Source organism: Oncorhynchus kisutch, linkage group LG27, assembly GCF_002021735.2.
Source record: "Oncorhynchus kisutch isolate 150728-3 linkage group LG27, Okis_V2, whole genome shotgun sequence".
Lineage (NCBI taxonomy): Eukaryota > Metazoa > Chordata > Actinopteri > Salmoniformes > Salmonidae > Oncorhynchus > Oncorhynchus kisutch.
Genome location: NC_034200.2, coordinates 9,616,116 through 9,639,841, shown reverse-complemented (window position 1 = coordinate 9,639,841; position 23,726 = coordinate 9,616,116). Strand labels below are relative to the sequence as shown.

The 23,726-nt window shown below is 47.3% G+C and overlaps 1 protein-coding gene across 1 annotated transcript; it reads left to right on the top strand.

The window, feature by feature from the left end:
* The first annotated feature begins 786 nt into the window (after positions 1–786).
* On the top strand, positions 787–23,723 carry LOC109871491 (neurabin-1). The gene is made up of 27 exons (XM_031806391.1): positions 787–987; positions 1,297–3,475; positions 6,249–6,381; positions 6,546–6,666; positions 6,755–6,859; positions 6,998–7,094; positions 11,087–11,230; positions 11,453–11,506; positions 11,974–12,074; positions 12,199–12,327; positions 12,452–12,548; positions 12,628–12,700; positions 12,795–12,931; positions 13,010–13,293; positions 14,172–14,246; positions 14,418–14,619; positions 14,841–14,951; positions 15,219–15,407; positions 15,661–15,798; positions 18,621–18,720; positions 20,550–20,682; positions 21,684–21,848; positions 22,020–22,221; positions 22,443–22,553; positions 22,821–23,009; positions 23,263–23,402; positions 23,720–23,723. The coding sequence occupies exons 2-27, from the start codon at positions 1,445–1,447 to the stop codon at positions 23,721–23,723; spliced, it is 5,265 nt and encodes a 1,754-aa protein (XP_031662251.1). The 5' UTR covers positions 787–987; positions 1,297–1,444.
* Positions 23,724–23,726: the final 3 nt, after the last annotated feature.

Genomic DNA, 23,726 nt, shown 5'->3' with positions numbered 1-23,726 from the left:
TACCACTTGGGGAACTAATATGCAGTCCGACGGGAATTGATTTATTGATTGACTAATAGTTTGATTGATAGGCTAATAGCTGTCTCCACTTGAATTCTCCATGTGCTCAGCAGCAAAGCAATCAGCCAGGGTGCCTCTCTTTGTCTAATTAGTGGGACCAGCACATTATATATTGCGTTGTTCAGTTCATTTCCCCTTAAGTCACCTCTGCCGCTAACAACATGGCTAAGAGTCTGGACAGCCAATTACTCTGTTGTGGGTATCAACCAACCAAACAGGACAAACAGCATACTGATGCATGCTTAGACTGAATACCCTATACAGGCCACTGTGGTATACTACCAGTCATTAGAAGGGCTCCTCATTTGGGCTGCTATGGTTCATTATTAGCATAATAAAATAATTATTAGGCCTATCATTAACCCCAAGAGACTATCTCCCTAGTGTGGGTTACATTCATTATCATCACCCACCCTCTCTTTCTTTCTCTCTCTCTATGATTGTCAGTGTTCACACTGAGGTAGTTTACACAGGATTACAGTGCGATAATCCACTTTCAGTAGTTAGTGACATGAGCCGCCATCTGTCCTCTGTTAGCATACTGAGAGCACAGGCTTATGCCAGGCAAAATCCTTCTCAAAGACGTTTCTATGGGATGGAGACAGGACTGGAGAGGCAGAGAAATCTAGCAACCTGAACATGATATGAGAGCAGTCTTTCGTGCACGCGCACTTTCGCTTGATGGTCTCTGGCAGCGCGCCAGGTGGTAAGTAAAGGGCGCGCGCGTTGTCGGCGCAAGGTGTGGGGATTTGCAAAGTTTGGCATTTCGACAATGAACCCTGGACAATTCAATCGGCGTTTGTAAAGCCGTGGACGCAGGGATAATACTGGTTCATATAAGTGCTGTTCAACTTGAATAGCGATGTGAATCAAATTGACCTGCTTTTGAATGAATGCGTTGTTGTTGTATTTCAGCTTTGCAAACAGGTAAGAACCAATAGGACCATATTATTTTCGGGTTATAAGATTGAAGTTAACGAACAGTACCCGACTGTAGGCTAATTATCGTTTTATTACTTTGTTTTACATGTCTTGTTATGATTGCTAGTAAGTAGTTAACCTCTTCCCCAGGCTAATTGCGCATGGGCAGAAGTGTTATTAGTAGGTAGGCCTAGTTGGAAGTAGACTATGAAAAACAAACATTAAATAAAAATGTGATATGAAATATAGAAGCACCACTGCCATTCCATGATTGTAATTTCCTCTGTTGTTAACTGACTCATGTCTCTCTCCTAGTGTGTTTTTCTGTAGACAGTGGACGGAGTCCTAAAGCTTAACTTGTTTGGAAACAGAGCGGTACCTTCTAACCCTATCGAATAAGGGAGACATGCAAACTTGACACCTTCATTGAGCTTCATACCGCTCCACCAGCCTCCAGCCCCAGATGATGCGGACGAACAATAAAGGCCGGAGCGCCTCCCCCCACAGGAACGCCTACAAGTCTGACCTCCACTCCATCAAATACTCCTTGGACACTGTGACCAGGCCGAGACCTACTTCCCTGGGCCTCTCTATCCCTTCACCTGGCCCCATGGCAGTCCCTCACACCAGGACCAGCAGTGCCAGTGGCCCTGGTGAGTGTTCTAGGGGTAGGACCCTCAGTCCTAGAGGGACCAAGATCAGAGACAACATCTTCCTGCAGATGGACAGCCAACAGCACCTCATCCACCCCTTGTCTCAGGCCCTACCCAAATGCCCTCTCAGCTACAGCTCTGTCCGGAGCAGTGTGACCAGCATGTCCAGTGTAGAATCATCTATGCTAGATAAACCGTCCAAGGCCGAGGAGATAGAGATAGATAGAGCGGCTCTAGCTCAAAAGTTCTCTGTGACCCGGAAGCTGTTCGAGACGGTCAGCGGGGGTCAAAGTTTAAAGATCAGCCCCGACAGAGATAGCAGGGGGTCTGTGGATGGGAGGGGGGAGGACAGGGACGTGGGGAGAGCAAGGAGCAGGTCAGAAAGAGATGAGCTGACATCCACGTCAGAAAGTGAAGGAGAGGGGGAGAGGAGGAAAGAGAGGGAGGACAGAAAACCCATCAACGTACACACACACATTTCTCTATCCAACGTAGAACTCCACACACACACTTCATCACTGGACACCAGCTTGTCTACACACATTCACCCAGTTAATGGTCACTCCAGTGAGACTTTTTCCCCTGATGGCCCAAGTCCTACAGCTGACCCCTCAGACAGCAGCAGTGTGTGTGGTGGAAGTGTGTTAGATGAGAGTGTGTGTGAGGACTCTGTGTGCTCCCATGTATTCAACCCACCTAGCCCAGCACCCAGCACCCCCCACTCTCAGCCTCCATCCCATTCTTATGACTCTCCTAGTCCTCTCACCCTAGTCTCCCCCTGTTCTGACCAGACTGATTTCTATGGCCCTAGTAGTCCTAATGCTGACAACAGGACTTTGTCTGAGGGGAATGACCCTAGTGAGCTTTACATGACCCCTGGTGACCATTTGACCCCCACAGAGGAGTCAGGGCCTAGGATTGTGAGGGCGGAGCTAGTGGAGGTGAAGAACGAGTCGTCTGAGAGCGAAGGGAACGAGGGAGAGGAGGATGAGGACACCTTAAAGGAAGAAGAGGAGAACACGAAGAAAGAGGAAAGCAAGCGGGAGGAGAGCAATGTGAATAACCTGATGGATAATGTGTTTAACCTGGTAGATAATGTGTTTGAAGAATCCAGAGTGGAGCCTAGAATGGTAGAACAGAGAATGGTTGAACCGACAGTGCAACCTAAAATGGTGGAACGGAGAACGGTTGAACCTCCAGTAGAAATCAGAATGGTTGAACCCTCGTTGAGAGAGTGTGTGGAGGGATTCCATGACAGTTCTGAGGTGAGAGAGAAGGAATCAGGGAGAGACATGTACCAGCAGGAGATGGAATGGAGCGAGGGGCAGATGGCGGAAGAAAGCAGACAGTTTAGAGAAGAGGGGATGACAGGAAAGAGTGAGATGGAGAACGAGAAGGTAGGGACGGAAGAAAGAGATGAGCCAGGAGAGCAGGAGAAAGTTGAGGCGAGAGGAAGCATGTGTGATGAGAGCAGAGAGGAGGAAGGGAACGAGGAGGCCGGATTGGAGGCAAGAGAGGATAGAGGGATAGACTTCAGGGTAAAGGAGGAAGTGAGAGAGGAAGAGGAGAGGAAGTGCAGATGGAGAGTGGATGTGAAGGATGAGGACGAAGGGAATGGGTGCGCCGAGAGAGGAGAGGAGGAGAATGGATCTGCCATCATCCTTGAGATTGAGAATGAGGCCTTCGCGAAAGACAGGGAACGGGACTCCGCAAGATGTCTGACCCCAGATCCAGAGGAGCAGCTCTCTACTGAATATGATGAGATTCCCGGTCTTCCTCATGAGGATAATGAGGATTCTGCTAAGACAAGGAAGGTCAAATTCTCTACAGCACCAATCAAGGTAAACCCCCACCCACGCCACACCAAATCGCATTGTTAGAAGAACACCACAAAAACTCACTCACCCAATTGGGTTTGATAAAGGGGTACCAGATTTTGATTCAGAGTGTACGTATGGCTCAATCCCTTAGTTGTGGTAAAATGAAAAGCATGGGTAGAATCACTGAAGGGTTTATGAATAGACAGAGAATCATTTGAACCGTACAGACATATTTATAACCCATCAGGTGGAGGAGACACAGGCAAGAGCTCATGCTCCGTCAGGTATTCAGTTCAGAACAGCAGTGATGTAAGAACAAGTCGACGTTTATTGCTTGTGTACACAGATTTGCAGATGTTATCACAGGGGCAGCTAAATGCTTGCGTTTCGACCTCCAACAGTGCAGCAATAATACCTACTGTAGCAATACCAAACATTACACACGTCATCTGAAAAGAAAGGAATGAAGAAATGCAGTGCATTCGTGAAGTATTTAGATCTCTCGACTTTTTCCACATTTTATTATGTTACAGCCTTATTCTAACATGGATTAAATAGTTGTTTCCCTCATTAATCTACACACAATACCTCCATAAAAACAGGTTTTCAAAATTTTGCAAATGTACAACAACAAAATTACGTAAGTATTCAGAACTTTTACTCAGTGCTTTGTTGAAGCACCTTTGGCAGCAATTACAGCCTCGAGTCTTCTTGAGTATGACGCTACAAGCTTGGCACACCTGTATTTGGGAGGTTTCTCCCATTCCTCTCTGCAGATCCTCCCAAGCTCTGTCAGGTTGTATGGGGAGTATTGCTGCACAGCTATTTTCAGGTCTCTCCAGAGATGTTAGATTGGGTTCAAGTCCGGGCTCTGGCTGGGCCACTCAAGGACATTGAGAGACTTGTCTCAAAGCAAATCCTGCATTGTCATGGCTGTGTGCTTAAGATCAAAGTCATGTTCGAAGGTGAACCTTCGCCCCCATGAGGTTGAAGGAACTGTCCGCAGTGCTCCGAGACAGGATTGTGTCGAGGCACAGATCTGGGGAAGGGTACCAAAACATTTCTGCAGAGTTGAAGGTCCCCAAGAACACAGTGTCCTCCATCATAAATGGAAGATGTTTGAAACCACCAACCACCAAGAAACCACCAACCACTCTTCCTAGAGCTGGCCTCCTGGCCAAACTGAGCAATCGATGGAGAAGGGCCTTGGTGAGGGAGGTGACCAAGAACCCGATGGTCTCTGACAGAGCTCCAGAATTACTCTCTGGAGATGGAAGAACCTTCCAGAAGGACAACAATCTCTGCAGCACTCCACCAATCAGGCCTTTATAGTAGTTGCCAGATGGAAGCCACTCCTCAGTAAATGGCACATGACAGCCCGCTTGGAGTTTGCCAAAAAGCACCTAAAGAACTCAGACCATGAGAAACAAGATTCTCTTGTCTGATTTCAACCATTCTCTGTTCTATCAACTCTTTGGCCTGAATGCCAAGCATCATGTCTGGAGAAAACCTGGCACCATCCCTACGGTGAAGCATGGTGGTGGCAGCATCATGCTGTGGGGATGTTCTTCAGCAGCAGGGACTGGGAGACTAGTCACGATCAAGGGAAAGATGAACGGAGCAAGTACAGAGTGATCCTTGTTGAAAACCTGCTCCAGAGCGCTCAGGACCTCAGACTGGGGCAAAGGTTCACCTTCCAACAGGACAACAACCCTAAGCACACAGCCAAGACAACGCAGGAGTGGCTTGGGACAAGTCTCTGAATGTCCTTGAGTGACCCAGTGACCCTATCGAACATCTCTGGAAAGACCTGAAACTAGCTGTGCAGTGACGCTCCCCATCCAACCTGACAGAGTTGAGAAGATCTGCAGAGATGAATGGGAGAAAATACAGGTGTGCCAAGCTTGTAGCAAGAATTTACCAAGAGAGTGCAAAGGGTGTATTTTAAAATATATTTTGATTTAACCTTTTTTGGTTACTACATGATTCCACGTGTTATTTCATAGGTTTGATGTCTTCACTATTGTTCCACAATGTAGAAAATAGTTTTTTTTTTAAATAAAGAAGAACCCTTGAATGAGTAGGTGTGTCCAAACTTTTGACTGGTACTGTATATAACAATGGTGTGTATGAACAGTATATGAATAGAAAAGGTGTGTACAGCAGTAGTTGTATAGCATGAGCCATGACTCGAATACAGTATAGAACATCCAACTACCCTACTGTATGTGACTCCACATGAGTATTTTAAGTGTGAGAGATTCCAGTCGGGATCTAAAATCTCCCAGACATCTCAGCCCCTGTAGCTGCCAAGTCTTCCGAGAGCCTTACTGAGTATGACACTGTTGGCACACATTTCACCAGGTCAGTGTGTATTTAGGATTTAATTACTGGCAAATGAAGTCTCTTAACTGTTTTGAGGACCATCTTGTCTAAGACGTTCCCTGCCTCTGAGATTGAACTGCGGTACATGGATTTGCAATGACTCAACATTGCGTGTGTGTGTGTGTGTGTGTGTGTGTGTGTGTGTGTGTGTGTGTGTGTGTGTGTGTGTGTGTGTGTGTGTGCGTGAAGCTTAGTGTGTTAAGACGAAGCGTCTGCTACAGCTTGTGTTTCCATCTCACACCCCAGTCATATTGGAGGATCTGACAACATAAACACTATGGTGTGGTATCAATAGATCCAGCTGGCAGAGAGCGGGTAGACAATCTGGGGGACCCAGAAAACCAAAGACTGGCATACACACACACTAAACTTGACTATGAAAGATGTAATTGTGTGTGTGTACTCTCAGGTGTTCCTTACCTACTCTAATGCGGACTATGACAGGCGTAACGATGACGTTGACCCTGTGTCTGCCTCTGCTGAGTATGAACTGGAGAAGAGAGTGGACAAGATGGACCTCTTCCCTGTCCAGATAGAGAAGGGTTGGTCCCCTCTCTCCTCTATCTCTCTCCCTCTATCCTTTACCTCTTCCATTCCTTTTTATATTCCTCTCTCCTTCTCTCTCACACCCTTTATCAGCCCATCTCTCTCTCTCCTTTTGTTTTTACACCTACTCTTTTTTTTTGTCGAACTCCCCTGTCTGTAGGAGATGAGGGTCTGGGTATCAGTATAATAGGGATGGGGGTAGGGGCTGACCAGGGGCTGGAGAAGCTGGGCATCTTCGTTAAGACCATCACAGAGAACGGAGCTACACAACTGGATGGACGGTGAGAATCTGATCTAAGGTTAATGATGCCTTTCTAATGGTAAGATGTGAGCTGATCCTAGATCTGTGTATCTCTCTGTGTGTGTCAGTGTCCAGGTGAATGACCAGATAGTGGAGGTGGATGGGGTCAGTCTGGTCGGAGTCACACAGCTGTTTGCTGCCACTATGCTGAAGAAAACCATTGGCACTGTCAGGTGTGTATATATATATTATATATATATATACATACATACATACATACATACATACATACATACATACATACATACATACATACATACATACATACATACACACACAGGCTGAGGATTTGTCATTGTTTCTCACTGCAGGTTTTTGATAGGCCGGGAGAAGCAGGGGGAGGAGAGTGAGGTGGCTCGTCTGATCACTCAGAGTCTGGAGCAGGACAAGAGACCACCTACAGTGGAGGTAGGTGTGAGACTGTGTATACATGGAGCAGGACAAGAGACCACCTACAGTGGAGGTAGGTGTGAGACTGTATGTACATGGAGCAGGACAAGAGACCACCTACAGTGGAGGTAGGTGTGAGACTGTGTATACATGGAGCAGGACAAGAGACCACCTACAGTGGAGGTAGGTGTGAGACTGTATGTACATGGAGCAGGACAAGAGACCACCTACAGTGGAGGTAGGTGTGAGACTGTATGTACATGGAGCAGGACAAGAGACCACCTACAGTGGAGGTAGGTGTGAGACTGTGTATACATGGAGCAGGACAAGAGACCACCTACAGTGGAGGTAGGTGTGAGACTGTATGTACATGGAGCAGGACAAGAGACCACCTACAGTGGAGGTAGGTGTGAGACTGTATGTATATGGAGCAGGACAAGAGACCACCTACAGTGGAGGTAGGTGTGAGACTGTATGTACATGGAGCAGGACAAGAGACCACCTACAGTGGAGGTAGGTGTGAGACTGTATGTACATGGAGCAGGACAAGAGACCACCTACAGTGGAGGTAGGTGTGAGACTGTGTATACATGGAGCAGGACAAGAGACCACCTACAGTGGAGGTAGGTGTGAGACTGTATGTACATGGAGCAGGACAAGAGACCACCTACAGTGGAGGTAGGTGTGAGACTGTATGTATATGGAGCAGGACAAGAGACCACCTACAGTGGAGGTAGGTGTGAGACTGTGTATACATGGAGCAGGACAAAAGACCACCTACAGTGGAGGTAGGTGTGAGACTGTGTATACATGGAGCAGGACAAGAGACCACCTACAGTGGAGGTAGGTGTGAGACTGTATGTACATGGAGCAGGACAAGAGACCACCTACAGTGGAGGTAGGTGTGAGACTGTATGTACATGGAGCAGGACAAGAGACCACCTACAGTGGAGGTAGGTGTGAGACTGTATGTATATGGAGCAGGACAAGAGACCACCTACAGTGGAGGTAGGTGTGAGACTGTGTATACATGGAGCAGGACAAGAGACCACCTACAGTGGAGGTAGGTGTGAGACTGTATGTACATGGAGCAGGACAAGAGACCACCTACAGTGGAGGTAGGTGTGAGACTGTGTATACATGGAGCAGGACAAGAGACCACCTACAGTGGAGGTAGGTGTGAGACTGTATGTACATGGAGCAGGACAAGAGACCACCTACAGTGGAGGTAGGTGTGAGACTGTATGTACATGGAGCAGGACAAGAGACCACCTACAGTGGAGGTAGGTGTGAGACTGTGTATACATGGAGCAGGACAAGAGACCACCTACAGTGGAGGTAGGTGTGAGACTGTATGTACATGGAGCAGGACAAGAGACCACCTACAGTGGAGGTAGGTGTGAGACTGTATGTATATGGAGCAGGACAAGAGACCACCTACAGTGGAGGTAGGTGTGAGACTGTGTATACATGGAGCAGGACAAAAGACCACCTACAGTGGAGGTAGGTGTGAGACTGTGTATACATGGAGCAGGACAAGAGACCACCTACAGTGGAGGTAGGTGTGAGACTGTATGTACATGGAGCAGGACAAGAGACCACCTACAGTGGAGGTAGGTGTGAGACTGTATGTACATGGAGCAGGACAAGAGACCACCTACAGTGGAGGTAGGTGTGAGACTGTATGTATATGGAGCAGGACAAGAGACCACCTACAGTGGAGGTAGGTGTGAGACTGTGTATACATGGAGCAGGACAAGAGACCACCTACAGTGGAGGTAGGTGTGAGACTGTATGTACATGGAGCAGGACAAGAGACCACCTACAGTGGAGGTAGGTGTGAGACTGTATGTACAGAGCCTTCAGAAAGTATCCACACCCCTTTACTTTTTCCACATTTTGTTGTTACAAAGTGGGATTCAAATGGATTTTTAAAAAAAATGTTTTTTGTCCATGATCTACACAAAACACTAATACACTATATATACAAAAGTATTTGGACACCCCATCAAATTAGTGGGTTCGGCTATCTCAGCCAAACCCGTTGCTGACAGGTGTATAAAATCGAGCACACAGCCAAGCAATCTCCATAGACAAACATTGGTTGTAGAATGGCCTTACTGAACAGCTTGGTGACTTTCAATGTGGCACCATCATAGGATGCCACCTTTTCAACAAGTCAGTTTGTCAAGTTTCAGGGTTTGTGCTAGGCCCCTAAGTTCCAGTGAAGGGCCATCTTAACACTACAGCATACATTGACCTTCTAGACGATTCTGTGCTTCCAACTTTGTGGCAACAGTTTGGGGAAGGCCCTTTCCTGTTTCAGCATGACAATGCCCCCATGCACAAAGTGAGGTCCATACAGAAATGGTTTGTCAATTGGTGTGGAAGAACTTGACTGGCCTGCACAGAGCCCTGAGCTCAACCCAATTGAACCAAGCTTAATCACCCAATATCAGTGCACGAACCTCACTAATGCTCTTGTGGAAAGCCTTCCCAGAAGAGTGGAGGCTGTTATAACAGCAAAGGGGGACCAACTCCATATTAATGCCCATGATTTTGGAATTAGATTTTTTGATGTGCAAGTGTCCACATTCTTTTGGTCATGTAGTGTACATCTTGATTAGATAAGTAATCAACCCCCTATGTCGATACGTGTTAGAATCAACTTTGGCAGCGAATACAGCTGTGAATCTTTCCGGATAAGTCTCTAAGAGCTTTGCACACCTGGGTTGTACAATATTTGCACATTATTCTTAAATTCTTCAAGCTCTGTCAAGTTTCTGCTAGACAGAAATGTTCAACTGTTTTGCTAGACAGACAATTTAAGTCAACTTTAACTAGGCCACTCAAGAACATTGGTAAACAACTCCAGTGTATATTTGGCCTTGTCTTTTGGGTTATTGTCCTGCTGAAAGATGGATTTGTCTCCCAGTGTCTGTTGGAAAGCAGACTGAACCAGGTTTTCGTTTATGATTTTGCCTGTGCTTGGCTCTATTCTGTTTATTTTTATCCAACAAAACTTGCTAGTCCTTGCCGATGACAAGCATACCCATAACATGATGCAGCCACCACCATGCTTGTAAATATGAAGAGTGGTCGTGTTGGATTTGCCCCAAACATAACGCTTTGTATTTTTTAATGTTTTTTTCTTTAGTGCCTTATTAAAAACAGGATGCATTTTTTGGAAGAAAAAATCTGTACAGGCATCCTTCTTTTCATTATGTCATTTAGCTTAGTATTTTTGAGTAATTTACAATGCTGTTGATCCATCTGCCATTTTCTCCTATCACAGCCATTAAACTCTGTAACTGTTTTAAAGTCACCGTTGGCCTCAAGGGTGAAATCCCTGAGTGGTTTCCTTCCTTTCTGGCAGCTGAGTTAGGATTGCCGCCTGTATCTTTATAGTGACTGGGTGTATTGATACACCAGCCAAAGTGTAATTAATAACTTCACCATGCTCAAAGGGTAAAAAAAAATATATATATATATATATATAATCTACCAATAGGTACCCTTCTTTGTGAGGCATTGGAAAACCTCGCTGGACTTGAATGGTGGTTGAATGTGTTTTGAAATTCACTGCTCGACTAAGGGACCTTACAGATAATTGTGTGGGGTACAGAGATGAGGTAGTCATTGGAAAATGATGTTAAACACTATTATTGCACACAGTGAGTCCATGCAACTTATGTGACTTAAGTACATTTTTACTCCTATCCTTATTTAGGCTTGCCATAACAAAGGGATTGATTACATATTGACTCTCGATATTTCAGAGTTTCATTTGCAATTACAATTTAAAAAAAATAAAAAACATAATTCCACTTTGACATTATGGGGTATTTTGTGTTGACCAGTGACACGACATCTCAATTTAATCCATTTAAAAATCAGGCTGTAACAACAAAATGTGTAAAAGGTCCAGGGGTGTGAACACTTTCTGAAGGCCCTCTATATAAGCATTCCTTATTGGTTGTACCTGTGTGTGGGCGTTTTATGCATCTCAGTTGCTAAATGGAGGTGATGATGGCGCTCTGGGGTTGACCACAGTGGATGAGAGAGAGGAAGATCTCCTTACAGAGGAGGAAGAGGAGGAAGAGGAAGACCTTACCAGCCTGGACTCAGCCCAGCTCTGCCTTAAATACAAACAGGTGTGTCAGTCAGATGTGTTGAAGTCCAATATTTTGTGTGTGCGCGCGCACTCTGGTGAAAACATACTCTGTTACCCCCTCAGAAAGCATTATGTTCCTGGTCCCAGAACAGATGCTAGTGTCTGGAGATCTGAGGGACTCTGATAGGCGTTAGTGTTAAGTGTTATTATGTTGCATTGTGTTGTGTGAAGTGTTTTCAAGTGTGTACTGGTCTCGCCTCAGCTCCAATTAAAGCTCAGGACCAGATCAGACCAACTCTGCCTAGCCCAGGAGAAGGTAGGTCACACTGACGAGACTGTCAAAACGCATGCTAACACACACACACACACACTTCCTCCCTCTCAGAACAGACTCATTTAGCTCTCTATGAGACGTCCCTGTCTACAGTCTGAGTTATTAGTACAGGTGCCATGTTCCAATAACCTTGAAAATAGACTTTCTTCTTGTCCGTCTTCCCTGTGTTTTCACTGATCAGATCTGACATGACAGCATTGGTTAAAGCGATCTAATGTAGTAGGCCCTTTTTACCGGTGGCATTGTTCCATTTAGTGATTATTTAGGAAAAAGGAAGGCTGCGTCTTCAAGGTGTTGGAACGTGGCTGAAGTGGATTGTTTTTTTTCTGGGTGCTTAGTAGAGTGGGTAGGGGATGTGTCTCCAGGGGAGTGTCTAGGGATGAGGGCTAGATGAATGGGGTTCATGGTATGGGGCTAGGGAACTGGTTACCCACCTGTTTGTCCTCCAGCTGAGGGTTTGTGAGGAGCAGCGGGCCTTGTGGGAGAGTCGTCAGGATGAGCTGGAGCAGAGTGTCCAGGAGGGAGAGGAGAAGGCTGACCAACTAGAGAAGTAATCATCAATTACACTGATCTACCAGTCACTCATTTAGTGTGATGGCGATGGAAAATGATGACGGCGGTGATATAAATGCTGATTATGATGATGATGAGGGAGAATGTGATTGTTTTTCTAGGTACTGGCAGGAGGCCCAGGCTCTGTGCAGGATTGTGAACCAGCGATTGGCTGACACTCAGAGCCAATTCGACAGCCTAGAGGTCAAATACAGCAAGGCCAAGAGACTGCTGAGGGAATTCCAACACAGGTGAGCTCTGGGTAATGTAGTCCACAGTGAAAATAATGCCCCTGTGAGCCAATTAGGAACTTTCACTGCCTGTTTAGAAAGTATATTTCTCTCCTTGTCTGATGCTCCTTCTGTCCCTGTGCAGAGAGAAGGAGAGTGAGAGGAGAGAGGAGGAGCTGCAGCGAGAGATGGAGGAGACCGAGAGGAGACACAGAGATACCGTGGATAGACTACAGAGACAGGTGAGACTGGAGGAGATGACGTAAACTATTGTGTACAGCTACTACCTGAGTGAGAAGTGTTTTCTTTTCCTCTGTTCAGATTGGTCCCCTGGAGCGAGGGGAGGCGGTCCCTGAGATTGACAACCAATCGCTGGACACCTCATTTACCTCAAGTAAGACACTGCCCCTCGGGTAGCATGTGTCTGTGTGTGCGAGCATGTGTGTGTCTTTGTGTATTGAGCCTCTCAGACTGTGTGTTTGTATCAGGTGCAGACTGGAGCATTGCTGTGCCTGAAACGGGTCGGCTGGACACGAGCGCTCACAGGGCCAGAGCACAGCTCGCCCAGAAAACCAAGAGACACCCTCCCTCACGAGACAAACTCAGAGAGTCCTTCAGGAGACCGGTCAGATAAATATATTTATCACACACATACCCCACACACATTCCATTGACATACTGAATGTTCTATCACTCCCTGTAGGGGGAGGAAGACCAGATTCAGGCCTGTGACGGGAAGAGCCAATCTCTGACTGCGAGCACACCCCGAGAGGTGGGACGTTCATTCTCGGCAGGAGGTGACCTTGTCCACTCCAGCACCACCTCTCTGTCTGCCCTCACCCCCCAGTCCCATCCCCCATCCTCTCTCCTCACCCCCCAGTCCCATCCCCCATCCTCTCTCCTCACCCCCCAGCCAGACCAGTCTCCCTCAAATGAGGACAACTCCTCTGCCACACACAAATCAAAGAGAAGATTCCCTGACTTCAGGTAGGTTGCTCACCAGATCCCCGTGTAGTTGTAGTGTACAGCAAGCTCATTCTCAAACCAACCTCTTTCCCCTAGGCACTTCTGAGCAGATAAGATACACTATACATACAAAAGTATGTGGACACCCCTTCAAATTTGTGGATTCTGCTATTTCAGCCACACCCGTTGCTGACAGGTGTATAAAATCGAGCACACCGGCATGCAATCTCCATAGACAAACATGTGCAGTAGAATAGCCTTACTGAAGACCTCGGTGACTTTCAACGTGGCACCGTCATAGGATACCACCTTTCCAACAAGTCAGTTTGTCAAATTTCTGCCCTGCCAGAGTTGCCCAAATCAACTGTAAGTGCTGTTATTGTGAAGTGGAAATGTCTAGGAGCAACAACGGCTCAGCCGCGAAGTGGTAGGCCACACAAGCTCACAGAACAGGACCCCTGTGCACAAAGCGATGTCCATACAGAAATGGTTTGTCGAGATCTGTATGAAACAACTTCACTAGCCTGCACAGAGCCCTGACCTCAACCCCATCGAACACCGTTGGGATGAATTGGAATGCTGACTGTGAGCCAGAGAGGTTCGAGGACAGAGTCAGTGCCTTACCTCGCCTAATCGCCCTAAAAAATCAGTGCCTGACCTCACTAATGCTCTTGTGGCTGAATGGAAGCAAGTCCCTGCAGTAATGTTCCAACATCTAGTGGAAAGCCTTCCCAGAAGAGTGGAGGCTGTTATAAGCGGCAATGGGGGGGGGGGGGGGGGGGGATGAATGAGATGTTCGACGTGCAGGTGTCCACATGCTTTTGGTCATGTAGTGCATGTATGGGAAATGTGGTAATAGTTCCACCTTGTCCTCTAACCTCTGTTCTTCTGCCCTCTAGCAGCCTCCGCAAGTCCCTCAGCAGAGGCAGGAAGAGTGAGAAGGAGAAGGACGAGAGAAGGTCCCTGGACCACAGGTAAAACAAATAGTATACACACTAGGGAACTAGCAGAGAAAACGGGGTCCAGTCAATACTATACACACACCATGTACAGCAATTTCTATTTACACACACATTACATTTCTTCTTTCAACTATTTCTGCCGTCCCTCTATTTGAGTGTTGTGTTGTCTTTCTCTGTCCCCAGGGGTTCGTGTGGTGACCTGGTAGATAACCCCAGCAGTGGTGTATCTCCCTCAGGCTCTGTCACTTCCATGCCCTCCTGCCTGCCCTTCTCCTGGTTCGGGGAGCGAGGGCGGGAGAGGCTGAAGAGGGAGAGAGAGAAGCTTAGGTCGGTCTCCAGCAGCAGTCTACCCTACATGACCACCGGGGGCAGTAGAGACTGCCAGGTGAGAGGGGAGGCGCGCATTCGCACACCTGGGCTTTCATCTCCGACTACCCTGGACTTCACATTTCATTTTGGCTCAAAGCACTTGTCCAACTCAATAGTGTATGTGGCTTATGAATTTTTGCATGCTTATTTCACCTGGGGCCTTTAATTTTGTACTGTACTCGCTCTTGACTATGTGCAGTTGGTTGTGTGTGAGTCACATGTCTTTGCTCATTCTAGAGACTGAGTGTTGCAGACGCAGGGAGTACCAGCTCTGCTCTCCTGTCAGGGATGCTATCAGATTTGTCTCTCTCTGGGCGCTCTCAAACTCTCACCTTCTCCTCCTCAGAGGTGCGTCTCTCCGTCTCTCACATGGTCTCCCTCTATTTCTCACTCCATCCTCTCTCCACTTCTGTCTTTATCGCCCTTCTCTCTCTGACCTGATTTCTGCTCTAGTTTTCTACCATTCCCTGATTGTTTTCTCCTCGGCTCATATGGCTGGATTGTGGTTTACTTCCCCCCCCAAATATTCCATCACATTCTGGGTTGTTAAGGTGTTTGTTTTAACTGTTTTGGTTTTGTCAAACTATCTGTCCATCTGTCTGTCCCTCTCTGTAGACTCTGGACGGTGACTCTGTCCTAGTTGGTAACGATAATCAATGGCAAAGCCGACCCCTGGACCAATGGACCAATCAGCAGGTCTGTCTGTGGTTGATTGGCATTAGCATGGACCAATATGCAGCCAAGTTCACAGCCAATGGTGTGGATGGGCTGCAACTCCTCAATCTGGACAACAACAAACTCAAAGTAGGTTTGTTCTACAGGGAGTCGAGGGCTATGTCTTAATACTGTTAGACATCATCCTCTCCTCACCTTCTGTCTTCAGTGTTCTGATAAATGAAAGGACTGAATGGGCTTCCCTGATCAGTGACCAGCTAGGAACGGGAGCTAGTGAAGAGTATTGTGACGCGCCCCTTAGATGAATGATTTCATTCCATATGGATCAGCCCATAGTTTCACATAAAGTAAAGTCCCCCCCCACCCCCCTTTCTTTCTCTAGGCTCTGGGGGTGTGCAGTCAGAGTGACCGTGCTGCTCTGAGGAGAAGGCTGAAGGAGATGAGGAAGACTCTGGAGAAGGAGAGAGTGAAGGGAATGGAGAGAGAGGAAAAGGAAAGGGAGAAGAGGAGCAAGGAGAGTGAAGGAAAGGAGACGAGGGAGAAGGAGAGAGTGAAGGGAATGGAGAGAGAGGAAAAGGAAAGGGAGAAGAGGAGCAAGGAGAGTGAAGGAAAGGAGACGAGGGAGAAGGCGGGAAGGGAGGACAGATGTGGTGGTAAAAAGGTCAGAACAGAGTCACTCTGCTGAAGTCTGCACTCTGACCCCTAAACGATCTTCAATCACAACTTTTTATCTGAGAAGTCCTACTTCTATTAGGCTCACCGCGACTGGGGAAATATACTTTATTTATTTTAAGTGTTTTGTTGCTATGTATAGACGTTTCTATATGCATGTTGTACAGCTGATGACATTTTAAGCACTATATTGTATTTTAAGCTGTGAATGTTTTACATGCGTTAATAAATCATGTTTCAATCATAGACTTAACTTCTGACTGTAAAGACCGCATTTTAACATTTAGGTTCAAATTTCATTTCCATGATGTAATAAAAGTAACAAAGTGTATGAAAGAAAAAAGATGGATGTGAATTTGTACAGGATGTAAAAACATTTATTTAAGCAAATCATGGCAATTTTTCACACTTTTACTTTAAAGTCATTGAATGGGCCCTGTTTTTAAATACTTCTTCAACAAAAGAATGCTGAATTTCTTCACTTCCTTGAAATGAACACTGATTTTAACGTGACCGATTAGAAGAACCACAATATGTAGTTTCTCCACTCACTCACTCTGCTTCACTGGTCCATCTCAACAATCGAATACTTAAACGTTCACAACGTTCTCTCTGAGCAGTTATGGATGGTGACGTTAGTACATGGATATAAATAATCTAGAACGATTGAATGGGAAAGCTGTTGATTAGCTCCTGATATAACTTGATGAAAAATGGCCCCAGTTAAACATGAGAAATTTGTCTAACTGTCCTTACACCCAAATGGCTTTGAGATGATTTGTGATTTGAGGCATCCATCCTTCCATATCTTGGAGGAAAAAAAAACTCCAGAAAACTGATTTGGCCAGTGGAGTACTTTGTAGGTAACATTCTCCTCATACAATAAATACACATTCTTCAAAATATACAAAACATATAAAACACTCTAGCCTGTTCCGTAAGTGTACATTTACAAAACAATGTCCAGAGCTTTGAAAGAGAGACCGCTGGGATTCTTGACCCAAAATGTTAAAACAACACACACAAATCTTCTCTTTCTGTCCAGTGATCAACATGGATGTCACTATCAAGATAAATTTCAATCAGACAAGGTACTACTTAATTGATCCCCAAAAAGGGACAATTTGATGAAGTGTTATTTCACCTTATCTAACCTGCTGTTGTACTGTATCGTCGCCATCTGTCCTTAAAGTACACAAATAAAGCATTTCTACAAATAGTATTTTTTTCCTACATTTGTTTTAGTGTGTCCACACTGTGGCGCGGTGGCCTTGGAATCGTCAGATCAATGTCTGTGGGAACGGGAGCTTCCAGTGTTCCACCATTGTTAAGAGTAACTCTCGTTCTCACTCCAGCTCGTTATCCAGGCTTTCTTTTCCAGGCTTCCCAGTTGGTCTTTCTCCTCTTTTTGTATCCGCACCGCATTATAACTGGGAACGCTGTCGTCGTACTTGGAGCGTCTGAAAAACCCACACTGTTGGCGGCAACAAACACACACAAAAAAAACAGCACATAGAAAATCAGTAACGAGCAGTTTGGAGCCTCTCAACAACATGAAAGGAATAGCTCACCCTCACATCAAACTATGAAAAGTCTAAACAATGTTTGATTTTGGGGTGTGCTATCCCTTTAAGGGCAGAGATGTGAGTGAGGCTCTTGAACAGTAGGAGGCGATACAGAGCCATCGGTGGTCCGACATGCAGAAAGCTGTGATGTAGCAACGCCCCTATAAACCAAGGCTGAGAGAGAACCACTTCAGAGCCTTCAGACAGGAAGTGCTTGAAGTTCCAATGGCAACCACAGAAGCAGAAACCAGAGACGGAGAGAGATGAAGACGGCAAGGACCAACCCAGAAGGTCTTTGGAGCGATAGGAGAACAGTTCATATGGCATAATGATTTTTCAACCAAAGTAAGCATTCATCCCACATGGCCATGCATGTAAACCGTCCATAACTCAACAACAACAGTTCGAAAGAAGGCCATTTCCAAGCAGAAACTAAAGTGCTTTTCTACAGCAACCTGTCAGCGGAGCCCTGTAACATTCCGTTCCATCCGTTCCCTCGTCATAGCCATTGCATTTGATTTCGTAGCTCTGAGCCCCTTTACTTTGCTCGTTCATTAGCGAAAGCGTTTCCCCCCTCCAGCGATAGTTAGTCTGCCACTGTCTCCGTCCCATCCTCTGTGCCCCCGGGCATGTATAGGTGGGTATAGATGCGTTTACCCCAGAGACAGCGTCTCGCCCTCTTTTACGCGTCAGAAGACGTCAATCTCTCTTTGTCAGAGGGTGGCACATCCTCTTTCTTTTTCCCGAAGAAACCGCACTAAAGAGAAGCAATTGCATTAGTGTGTGTGTGTGTGTGTGTGTGTGTGTGAGAGTGTGTATTCATACTGTATATACTGTGAACAGTGCCATTTATCCGGGCTCTTCTAGTCTTACCTTCCACAGCAGGAAGACCAGCAGGCCGAGCAGCAGCAGCCCTAACAAGATGGCTACCAGGATGATCCACCATGGGAGTCCTCCGTACTGAGCCACACGACGCTCTGGGAACACCGTCACTCTCACCTGAGAAAAGACAACATCAATAGAAAGTCAACAGAAAGGGAAATGTGGGGTTTTGTGTGTTCGAAATGTGAAACTGGCCAAGTACCTGTGTCTCTGCGTTCCTCAGGACCATGTTTTTGGCTGCTCCGTCCACTCTGAGAGAGGCTTTCACGATCACGTCCAGATAGTTCAGCTTGGAGTACTCCTGTTGGGAAACACAGAGGGAGGTGAGAGTGGACAGGAACACAAGGTGCAGTCAAATAGCAGAGGGAGGTGCAGTCAAATAGCAGAGGGAGGTGCAGTCAAATAGCAGAGGGAGGTGCAGTCAAATAGCAGAGGGAGGTGCAGTCAAATAGCAGAGGGAGGTGCAGTCAAATAGCAGAGGGAGGTGCAGTCAAATAGCAGAGGGAGGTGCAGTCAAATAGCAGAGGGAGGTGAGCGTGGACAGGAACACGAGGTGCAGTCAAATAGCAGAGGGAGGTGAGTGTGGACAGGAACATGAGGTGCAGTCAAATAGCAGAGGGAGGTGCAGTCAAATAGCAGAGGGAGGTGAGCGTGGACAGGAACACACGGTGCAGTCAAATAGCAGAGGGAAGTGCAGTCAAATAGCAGAGGGAGGTGAGCGTGGACAGGAATACACGGTGCAGTCAAATAGCAGAGGGAGGTGCAGTCAAATAGCAGAGGGAGGTGAGAGTGGACAGGAACACACGGTGCAGTCAAATAGCAGATGGAGGTGCAGTCAAATAGCAGAGGGAGGTGAGCGTGGACAGGAACACACGGTGCAGTCAAATAGCAGAGGGAGGTGCAGTCAAATAGCAGAGGGAGGTGAGAGTGGACAGGAACACGAGGTGCAGTCAAATAGCAGAGGGAGGTGCAGTCAAATAGCAGAGGGAGGTGAGTGTGGACAGGAACACACGGTGCAGTCAAATAGCAGAGGGAGGTGCAGTCAAATAGCAGAGGGAGGTGAGAGTGGACAGGAACACGAGGTGCAGTCAAATAGCAGAGGGAGGTGCAGTAAAATTGCAGAGGGAGGTGCAGTCAAATAGCAGAGGGAGGTGAGCGTGGACAGGAACACGAGGTGCAGTCAAATAGCAGAGGGAGGTGCAGTCAAATAGCAGAGGGAGGTGAGTGTGGACAGGAACACACGGTGCAGTCAAATAGCAGAGGGAGGTGAGAGTGGACAGGAACACGAGGTGCAGTCAAATAGCAGAGGGAGGTGCAGTAAAATTGCAGAGGGAGGTGCAGTCAAATAGCAGAGGGAGGTGAGTGTGGACAGGAACACACGGTGCAGTCAAATAGCAGAGGGAGGTGCAGTCAAATAGCAGAGGGAGGTGAGAGTGGACAGGAACACGAGGTGCAGTCAAATTGCAGAGGGAGGTGCAGTAAAATTGCAGAGGGAGGTGCAGTCAAATAGCAGAGGGAGGTGAGCGTGGACAGGAACACGAGGTGCAGTCAAATAGCAGAGGGAGTTGCAGTCAAATAGCAGAGGGAGGTGTAGTCAAATAGCAGAGGGAGGTGCAGTCAAATAGCAGAGGGAGGTGCAGTCAAATAGCAGAGGGAGATGCGTGTCTTACCTCCAGGAATGTGCTGTTCCAGAGGCGAGATCTGAGCAGGATGACTGCATTACTGTCCAGGCCCTGAAGAGGGCAGCGAATCTCCACACACTTTGCCCCGTCCTCACACGACTGTAACACACACACACACGTTACAGTTGAGCTCGTATACGACTAATAACACATTTAAACGTTGAGCTACTGGGAGAGAAGGTTGTGTTACCAAAGTAGTGTATTTCCTCTTGTCAGTCAGCCGTGCGATGGTTCCCTCCTGAGGTTTGTCTGTCTCCACTACGGCTCGTCTTCTCCGGGTGCTGCTCGGCTCCTAAACAGAGTGTGACAGAAGATTATTCGGAACAAAAATTCCCTTGGTGAGAACAACAGAGGTTCTGGGACCGTCAGTTTGTTTGCTTTGGGACCAGAAAGGTCCAAGGAGATTGGAGTTTGACCACTGCAGTGTTTCCTAACCTCTTTGACGGCGAGTGAGTTGATCTCTCTCTCAGGGGAGCAGGTGATCTGTTCCAGACCTCTGGAGTCGATCTTCATGAGGTACAGGAGCCACTTCCCCTCCACCGTCTCCTTTGGCCAATTGACAATCAGGGCGGCGCTGCCGTATGTCTTCAGGGGCTTCCCCAGGTTAATCACCTGTCAATCAAAAGGCAGTCAAAGGTCAGGTGAGTTCAGTTTATAGTGAAATACAAATGCACCCGTTTGATAATGATGTCATTATTCCGGAAAAGAAGCAAACAAATAGGCTTACCCTGAACTCGTACTCGATGGGGCTGCCGATGTCTCCTTCGGAATGCATGGCGCTCTCACCTTTGACCTCTCCAGTAAAGTAGACCTGGGAGGGCTTGGCCACTCTGGGAAAACAAGAAACACAATGTGAACACAAACATCGTCATGATCACGCTCCGATGCTGGGAGGTGCGACAACCCATTTGGTTGCCACGTGTAAAAGCACATGGAAGCACATTAAAGTAAGCAACTGGCAAATCATATCGTTGTACCCTGTGAGGGACAGCAGCAGCTCGATCACCACTTTGGCCTTGGCCTTGACTCTGGCCACGTTTTGCTGGTCACTCGTTCTGAAAGGTCAGAGGTCAAATCAGCACCGTTGGTCAAATGTAGCCGTGCAGTATCTCATCGCAGAGGGAGGCGGGCAGCGTATACTCACGTCTCCAGCTTCAGGTCTATCTCCAGCTCTGTGGTGTTCAGAGAGATGCCTGCTGTGCTCAGGATGATGTAGAACGTCGCCTAAAACACACAGACGGATACGTCAGCGGGCGCACGCCCTTTTATCTGGTGATGGTGATCGGCCTCGGCGTCTCTCACCTCTGAGCCTCGCTTGAAGGGGTTCCCCAGCTCACAGTCTGCCTGAGAGCCGTTCGTATTGGTCACACAGATCACCTGCTTGTCCTGCAATCGACAAAACAGCCAGTCACAACTCGGTAACCGGTCTGAAGAACGGAAGAGGGGAAGGAGCGAGAGAGGGCGTGTGACAGAAGAGGAGAGGTGTCACTTACCGCGTTGGGTGCAGAGCGGGAGGCAGAGTAGGAGAGCGAGGGGGGGAAGGAGGCAACCAACGCCGCCTCATGGGCATCGTCTCCATTCTGGTTGGTCACCGTGATCTCCAGGGCGATGTCCTTTTGGTCATGTAGTGCATGTATGGGAAATGTGGTAATAGTTCCACCTTGTCCTCTAACCTCTGTTCTTCTGCCCTCTAGCAGCCTCCGCAAGTCCCTCAGCAGAGGCAGGAAGAGTGAGAAGGAGAAGGACGAGAGAAGGTCCCTGGACCACAGGTAAAACAAATAGTATACACACTAGGGAACTAGCAGAGAAAACGGGGTCCAGTCAATACTATACACACACCATGTACAGCAATTTCTATTTACACACACATTACATTTCTTCTTTCAACTATTTCTGCCGTCCCTCTATTTGAGTGTTGTGTTGTCTTTCTCTGTCCCCAGGGGTTCGTGTGGTGACCTGGTAGATAACCCCAGCAGTGGTGTATCTCCCTCAGGCTCTGTCACTTCCATGCCCTCCTGCCTGCCCTTCTCCTGGTTCGGGGAGCGAGGGCGGGAGAGGCTGAAGAGGGAGAGAGAGAAGCTTAGGTCGGTCTCCAGCAGCAGTCTACCCTACATGACCACCGGGGGCAGTAGAGACTGCCAGGTGAGAGGGGAGGCGCGCATTCGCACACCTGGGCTTTCATCTCCGACTACCCTGGACTTCACATTTCATTTTGGCTCAAAGCACTTGTCCAACTCAATAGTGTATGTGGCTTATGAATTTTTGCATGCTTATTTCACCTGGGGCCTTTAATTTTGTACTGTACTCGCTCTTGACTATGTGCAGTTGGTTGTGTGTGAGTCACATGTCTTTGCTCATTCTAGAGACTGAGTGTTGCAGACGCAGGGAGTACCAGCTCTGCTCTCCTGTCAGGGATGCTATCAGATTTGTCTCTCTCTGGGCGCTCTCAAACTCTCACCTTCTCCTCCTCAGAGGTGCGTCTCTCCGTCTCTCACATGGTCTCCCTCTATTTCTCACTCCATCCTCTCTCCACTTCTGTCTTTATCGCCCTTCTCTCTCTGACCTGATTTCTGCTCTAGTTTTCTACCATTCCCTGATTGTTTTCTCCTCGGCTCATATGGCTGGATTGTGGTTTACTTCCCCCCCCAAATATTCCATCACATTCTGGGTTGTTAAGGTGTTTGTTTTAACTGTTTTGGTTTTGTCAAACTATCTGTCCATCTGTCTGTCCCTCTCTGTAGACTCTGGACGGTGACTCTGTCCTAGTTGGTAACGATAATCAATGGCAAAGCCGACCCCTGGACCAATGGACCAATCAGCAGGTCTGTCTGTGGTTGATTGGCATTAGCATGGACCAATATGCAGCCAAGTTCACAGCCAATGGTGTGGATGGGCTGCAACTCCTCAATCTGGACAACAACAAACTCAAAGTAGGTTTGTTCTACAGGGAGTCGAGGGCTATGTCTTAATACTGTTAGACATCATCCTCTCCTCACCTTCTGTCTTCAGTGTTCTGATAAATGAAAGGACTGAATGGGCTTCCCTGATCAGTGACCAGCTAGGAACGGGAGCTAGTGAAGAGTATTGTGACGCGCCCCTTAGATGAATGATTTCATTCCATATGGATCAGCCCATAGTTTCACATAAAGTAAAGTCCCCCCCCACCCCCCTTTCTTTCTCTAGGCTCTGGGGGTGTGCAGTCAGAGTGACCGTGCTGCTCTGAGGAGAAGGCTGAAGGAGATGAGGAAGACTCTGGAGAAGGAGAGAGTGAAGGGAATGGAGAGAGAGGAAAAGGAAAGGGAGAAGAGGAGCAAGGAGAGTGAAGGAAAGGAGACGAGGGAGAAGGAGAGAGTGAAGGGAATGGAGAGAGAGGAAAAGGAAAGGGAGAAGAGGAGCAAGGAGAGTGAAGGAAAGGAGACGAGGGAGAAGGCGGGAAGGGAGGACAGATGTGGTGGTAAAAAGGTCAGAACAGAGTCACTCTGCTGAAGTCTGCACTCTGACCCCTAAACGATCTTCAATCACAACTTTTTATCTGAGAAGTCCTACTTCTATTAGGCTCACCGCGACTGGGGAAATATACTTTATTTATTTTAAGTGTTTTGTTGCTATGTATAGACGTTTCTATATGCATGTTGTACAGCTGATGA

Coding starts and splice junctions, on each gene's coding strand:
- LOC109871491 (XM_031806391.1), top strand. CDS start 1,445: ATGATGCGGACGAACAATAAAGGCCGGAGCGCCTCCCCCCACAGGAAC. Junction 11,507..11,973: donor TCTGCCTAGCCCAGGAGAAG/GTAGGTCACACT, acceptor TTTGTCCTCCAG/CTGAGGGTTTGTGAGGAGCA. Junction 13,294..14,171: donor AGAAGATTCCCTGACTTCAG/GTAGGTTGCTCA, acceptor TCTGCCCTCTAG/CAGCCTCCGCAAGTCCCTCA.